The sequence below is a fragment of the Ictalurus furcatus genome, chromosome 16, assembly GCF_023375685.1.
Source record: "Ictalurus furcatus strain D&B chromosome 16, Billie_1.0, whole genome shotgun sequence".
Lineage (NCBI taxonomy): Eukaryota > Metazoa > Chordata > Actinopteri > Siluriformes > Ictaluridae > Ictalurus > Ictalurus furcatus.
In genome coordinates this window covers 7325745-7332685 of record NC_071270.1, presented here as the reverse complement: position 1 = coordinate 7332685, position 6941 = coordinate 7325745, and the positions used below count along the sequence as shown (strand labels likewise).

Here is a 6941-nt window from a genome sequence, read left to right as displayed (position 1 = left end):
TGTATAGATATAATTTTGTAAAAAAAAAATAATAATAATAAAAAATAAATTTTAAAAAACAACAGATTTTTCCTATGTTTATGTACTGCTTGAGACACATTTTTATAATTCAAATCCAAAATAATGCAAACTCAAACACAAAGATTAAATAAAGGTGTTTTAATTTGCTAGTGCACACTGGCATGGTTTTAAAGCTATTATCCAACATCTTAAAATGCACATATGTCAATCAGGGAAATCAATATTTTTCACCCAACCCTGATAACAAACTTAAATTTTGAACCTCGGTATTTTTAAACCCTGTATACGGCCAAAACATCTAGGGATTTCTGGTTTCCCCAGAGCCCTTGAGAGAGAGAGTTGTATCAACTTTTTTTTTTATTTTATTTTTTTTTTTACAACAATGGCAGATCGTGGAGCCTCTCAATAGTTCCTGGAAGTTGGCATTAAATACTAGCAGCACAGTAGAATTGCAGCAGAACATACCATTTGTGATGTACTTTTAAAAGGTAAGACGTTTAAAGAACAAGATTGCATATTGCCAGTACATCTGAATTAAATTAACTTGTACATAAAAGCACACTAGTGAATTATTTCTCACTAAATTAGTTGTAGGGTTTGTTATCAGATAACAGATTAGGCTAGGATAGTCTACTGGAAGTTAGCAACATAACAAACCACGAACAGCCTATTAAATTCATTGTAAAATTTGTTCTCTTAATGCAGTTTCATACAGTATCTCACAAAAGTGAATTGACCCCTCATTTCTTCAGTGTTGTCACATTAAATGATATAATCAAATATTTACAAAAATGTGAGGGGTGTACTAACTTTTGCGAGATACTGTACATGGTTGTGAAATGAGAGGAAAAAAGTTTTAAACATAATTTTTTTGCCGGGGGGTAAGTATTAGTTAAATATAACATTGGGATGTGTGATAATAGTGGGTGGAAGTGGTAAATTGAGGACATCCATTTTATTCCTTATTACACATGTAATAAAGTATCAAATTCCTTGTAGGAAGAGAGCTATTTTTTTTTTATGATGCATCCTATTATGATTTCAGTGTCCTCATCCCTTCTTTCCTCAATCTTTGAAACTGATATAGGCAGAACACATGGTACTGCTAATTTTTATATATTGAAAATAATCAATCATGTCGAAATAAGAAATATTACTACAGTTAGTAAGACTTCATACATATTCTAACTGTGTCACCTGTAACACTATAGCTGTGATCAGCAGCAATGTGTTCTATGTTTGTAGGTCCAGGGGTGCATTATGGTGCAGGGGCCCTCCTAATTTTGACCACAGGACGATGCACTAAGATGGTGTGAATAACATCTGGTCCCAGTCTAGTCTTGGCATTTTTGGTCCTGACAAACTGGTCTGCCTCAAAATGTGCCTGCAGAGTGACTTGAGTTTACTTCCCACACACAACTCCTTTTTGTCTACCCACATACTGTAATGGTTAAATGTACAGTATTAGGGAACACTTTCCACATAGTTAAACAACACCTAAGAACATAACACAATGGCCTGAAGACTCTCTGCAATGACAGCACCGTCACCAGGAGTCTCGGCTCCCTGGGTTTTGCAAGTCTTGTGCTGTTCCTTATTATTAAATAAACCTCACATTAAACTTTCCCAAGGTGTGGTCTTTGTGAGAATGTGCATATATACTTGAGTCTGATTACCTCACAAATATTTTTGGTGTTGTAATGTTTTGTTATATTTAGATTGCTCCTGCTCATTTGATCCTCTCCGTGTCATTGGGGACAGCATCCATTCATACTCCTTTCTCTGAGCGATTGGAGTATCCCCATGTAGCACAGCAAACCATGGTGGAAACTATACAAGGACAACATGGAGGAAAGGACACGGACAAAATGCTTGACATGCTTTTCAGTTTATTAGAAATGTATTTATAAATCCATATAACTAATTGTATAGCAAAAGTCAAAATACAAAAATATATATGACTGTGTATGAACATGTGCTTTAAGTTGTTTTTAAGTTGAATATATTATTTATTAATGTATATTTAAATAACTGCAGGGGTGCATAAGAGCTGTAAACATTAAGATTAATTTCACTTAATTAAATTTTACATTTCACTTATTTGTAATGGATTTTCTAAGACAACACACGTAACATCATGCTGCTGCTGCTAGTCCATTAATCCATTTGAATGTCATAAAGATGACATTATTGATTGCCCTTGACTAACTTACAATTTTAGGAACATAAAAAAAAATAAAAATAAAAAAATAATTAAAAACAACAGCAACACGGTCTTTAACCATGGTATGTTAACAAGGCAGGTAACGCTAATTAACCACACTAATCCTCAAATATTAGTGAATTTTATTACTTTTTAAAACAACATTGATGTAACTATATATACATACACATGTCGATGTATTATATAAATATTTTAAATCAATGCATTTATTGGCCACTAATTACCAAAAATCGCAGTTATGTCTCTCTAACTCTATTCATTCAAATAGCCCGCAAATAACTTCCGGGAACTATCTGAAGTCTACATGAATCACGTGACGGTCAAGCGTTTTGAACTTCCGTTGGCGCAACACTCCCTCTCTCAAGGGCTCTGGATTTCCCTAAAGGATGTCAAAAAGAAATGCCCGGTGACGTAGTTGCGTTGTGTAGCCGTTCCCTCTTCCGCATGAATTTCCCGGACAGCACGCATAAATACTGCAGCACAAACACAAGACTGCATTGACTAGCAGCTCAACAGACAGAAAGAGACAATCTCACAAGGACAACTTCAGATCACAGTTTCTAATCCGAGCCCATTAACCACTGGTATGTATTCTGTGAATTTATATGCATGTGTAGAAAATCTGATGCTTGCAGGATGAATGTCGGTCTGATTGATCCAGTCAGTCATTATTTGATTGATTCTTTGATTTATTCATTGATTGTTTAAAATTAAAAGTAACATAACTTTGTTCTTTTTCTTTTCTTTTCTTTTTTTAGAAATGGATGACAAAGATTTGTTAACGCTGGAAAGGTAAGTCTTGTCTTAGAAGTAATTAATAAAATAAGCTAATGTTGTCATGTGGGCAATATCTCGTGACATTAGTATGATAAAGTTTCATTTAACCTTAACTTAAACTTAAATTGACCAAGACCTATTGGGATGATTTATTTATTTCTTTTAATATTTATTTATTTTTGGCATGGTATTTTTGTTGTTGTTCTGCTGCACAACACCTATTATTACGCCGTATTATTTATATTCCTGTGTAGCAAGCAATACAGTTAGGAATTAGAGATAATTGGAGAATTTTTACTAAACTGAGTCAAGAAATAAACACAGTCCTTCATGAAGTCATTCCCTTTTATCAGGTACTTTGACAGTGACCGTGGATTTGATTCAGATGACATGGATTTTGATGAGCTGGACTGCTCTGATCCTTTGGCCATGGTAAGTCATGGATACAGATTTGTAAACTTTCACCTTCTTTTCACTATATGAAAACCTGAGCTCACTGTGGACTCTGGTGTTTCACAGAGTGGCAGATGTGACCTGCACAAAGGACTCCGCATCGAGGTCACCAAGGAGCCTCTTAGTATGCGCCACGTTGCTTATGTTGTAATCGCTCTGCAGAGGCTGAAACTCACTCAAAATATTCAGTCCACGGAGTTCACCGACCAGGAGCTTTTCAATGTCTTCATTGACAATGTGATTGAAGGTGCAGTTCAAACATTATATCTTAATGTATATGCATATATTCTTACTTTGCTTTGGTGTGAGATGAAACTGATTGCATGAGCACTGACACACTCCCATCTTCCTCACACAGAGAGCATGGTGATCAATTTGAAGTGCACTGAATCCAAGACTTACAGTCTGCAAGACAAGGTTGTGCGGTGCACTATATGTGACAAGTCTAAAAGGGCTTTGGTGCAGAGGGAAAAGCTTCCTATTCTGCTGGCCTTTACTCTCAAGGGTGGAAACAAGGATAATAAAGGTAAACTTGCATTACAAACCACTTACACTACTAAAAATGTATAGTAATTAGTAATGGTTCCAAAATCTGAGACAAATTCAATCAAGGCATATAGCATAGCAGATGAATAAAGACCTTGTTCATGTGCTAAACTGGGCTCTACCACTACTGTTGCTCTAGTTTGCTGAATTTTTTCACATGCACATTCATAATCTGCATCTCTTTATAATTCCTGCTATTTATTCTGTCTTCTATCCATCTGCCTATAACTTTACTCTATGGTCTTTAAGTCCTGACTTGTCACTCTCACTTCTCAACCATCATACATTTTCAGCCTAATTCTTTCTAGCTGCTGTATCTATTTTGCTTGCTTGTCTATTGTAAAACCCTCTAATCTGTATTGACATTTAACCAAAGTGATTTTTTGTTTTTGTTTTCCAACAGCATGGTTCAACCTCTCGGCCTACACTCCACCAAACTGCACAGAAAACACAAAAGGCCAGCCTGTATGTTTGGGGATTGTAAAGAGCAATCTCTTTCTCTCATGCACACTGGAGAATGAAACTCCTTTTCTAGGCTTAGAGGTATGTAAACATAACCATTTTAACAAATCCCATTGGTTCATTTAAAAGTGGTCACTTCGCACAGGTTTTTATTTTACCCAAAAGTGATCAACAAGCAAAGAAGAATACAATCAAAGCACAGAGCTGGTAAAGGAGTCAACCGTAATAGCTTGATTTCAGTGAGGTGCCATTTAGCCACTGTAACTCTTAAAAATGAAACTTTCTTCCTCCCATTATTCTCAGGAATTTCACATGTTGCAGTGTCCTGTTGAATATGTGCCTTAAAGAACATATTTAATATTTAATAGAAGTGAATGTGTTTGGGTACAGGGTTGACAGAATGTGGTGGGATGTGACTAAAATGTACATTTTTCCTAAACTATAATGGATGACTCATGTAAAGGATGCTCAATATCAAGCATGATATTCACATGGATTAATGCAAAATAAATAATATTTTAAGTATTTGAAGAATTAAATTTCAGGGTAACGTGTAGTTATAGTGGGAAGAGGTAGAATAGAAGTGCTGTAGAGGTTAGGACACTAACAGTGCCCCAATTGTGGAATCACCCAATTAGAAGCTTTATCCTACTGACTAGAAACAAATTCAGTACAAAGAGAGACATTTTTTTATATATATATATATATATACATTTGGTTTTACACGGAGTCAAAATGTCTGATGCAGTGAAAATCAGAGAACACTAACTTATAATGGTTATTATGAAAGTAATGTATTCATTCTTTTGTAGGAGGTAAAAGACAAAGAGAGACTGAAGTCCATCCAGGAGAATGATGGCATGGAACGCTTCCTTTTCTTCAGAAACGGCACTGGTGACTCCATTAACACCTTCGAGTCAGTCAAATACCCGGGCTGGTTCATCACCACCTCAAAGGAGGACTATAAGCCAGTGCAAATGTGTAAGCAGCAATCCAGTCACCTCCAGCTGTTCACACTCCATGATGAGACTGTAGTCTCTCAGAATGAGATCTGATTCAGAAAACCAGTTTCCAGAAAGTATGTACTAGGTACAAGTGTAAATCCGGAGGCTCATTTTATGTTTATCTCGGCTCGAGATACCTGACTGTTCTGTGCTTGTTTGAGGTTTCAAGATTATCACAAGATGAGTTCAGAATTATGTATTTTTATTTAAAATTTTATTTTGTGAGATATGTGACTGCTCTGTGCTTGTTTGTAGTTTCTCAATAATCACTATGAGATGTTTTTATTTAACTTATTTATTTAAAATATTGCATTGATTTCATTAATTTAATTTACTGTCATATTTAAAAGCCTAATAAAATATCTTTTTGTCAATTCTGTGGCAGTGTATGGGATTTGCATAAAGATGAGAAACCATTTAGTAAACTATTAAGTAATTTAGGCTCAAGGTGTAGATGCACTACACTGACTTTGCACTGATTTGCAGATAAATGTCAGACATTTCATGCCTGATAGGAGAGCAATTGCATTGTCATATAAGTAATGGCCAGCAATACATAAAGTGCAAATAGTAACATTTTTTTAAACAATGTAACAAATTTGCCTCGCACCTCTACGGATGGGGGTTCGAATCCCGCCTACCCCCAGGTTTGCAGAGTTTGCATGTTCTTCCCATGCTTTTGGGGGTTTCCTCTGTTTACTCTGGTTTCCTCCCCCAGTCCAAAGACTTACACTGTAGGCTGATTGGCATTTTCAAATTGTCAGTAGTATGTATCATTGCACCCTGCAATGGGTTGGCCATCCAGGGTGTCCCTTTGAGTCACCTGGGACAGGCTCCAGGCTCCCAGCGACCCTGTGTAGGATTAGTGGTACAGAAGATGGATGGCTGGATGGATGTGCAAAGCTACTGATTCAATAAAAAAAAAACATTGAGATTGATTGGTCCAAGCACCAAGGGAGCAGCAGTGTCTGTTTCAACAGCCAGTATTAGCATGTGGGTGTTATTATGCCACATCACTGAACACACGTGAACTTTGAGCCACATTGTACAATGTACAGTGAAATTATTCGAGAATAAAAAAAACTGCCTTTTCCACTCCATTTGGGTTATACTGCTTTGTCACCCTTCCAGTTGGTTTGTTTTGATCCCCAGTGACGTTTCAATATCTCATGAACAGAATACTCCACCTGCACAATGCTTATACCACTGCTTATGTACATGACATCGTTATTTATAGTAATGATTTACAGTGGTACTTACAACATCTGAGAGCTGTCCTGAGGTCCTTGAGATGGGTGAAACTCAGCAAATACAAAGAAGTGTGCAGTTGGATAGTTGGAAGTACAATACCTGGGCTTCCACTTGGGCCATTGGTAGGTGCATCCCCAAATTAATAAGACAGGGGTGACTGAGGCCTGCCTGAGACGCAAGACCAAAAAGGGGGTTAGGCAGTT

At 36.6% G+C, this 6941-nt stretch overlaps 1 protein-coding gene across 2 annotated transcripts; it reads left to right on the top strand.

The window, feature by feature from the left end:
* Positions 1-2586: 2586 nt before the first annotated feature.
* Positions 2587-5864, top strand: LOC128620209 (interleukin-1 beta). 2 transcript variants are annotated; one of them, XM_053644972.1, is made up of 7 exons: positions 2587-2829; positions 3004-3037; positions 3376-3454; positions 3542-3722; positions 3834-4001; positions 4425-4564; positions 5296-5864. In XM_053644972.1, exons 2-7 carry the CDS (start codon positions 3006-3008, stop codon positions 5536-5538), a joined length of 843 nt encoding a protein of 280 aa, XP_053500947.1. In that variant the 5' UTR covers positions 2587-2829; positions 3004-3005; the 3' UTR covers positions 5539-5864. The 2 variants fall into 2 exon arrangements, with proteins under 2 accessions (XP_053500947.1, XP_053500948.1); XM_053644973.1 differs by lacking the exon at positions 2587-2829 and having other exon boundaries at positions 2846-3037.
* The last annotated feature ends 1077 nt before the right edge of the window (positions 5865-6941 follow it).

Bases quoted from the DNA above. Each gene is read 5' to 3' on its own strand.
- LOC128620209 (XM_053644972.1), top strand. From the start codon at position 3,006: ATGGATGACAAAGATTTGTTAACGCTGGAAAG. The intron at 3,038-3,375 runs GTAAGTCTTGTC...CCCTTTTATCAG, and splicing joins GATTTGTTAACGCTGGAAAG to GTACTTTGACAGTGACCGTG. The intron at 4,565-5,295 runs GTATGTAAACAT...ATTCTTTTGTAG, and splicing joins CTCCTTTTCTAGGCTTAGAG to GAGGTAAAAGACAAAGAGAG.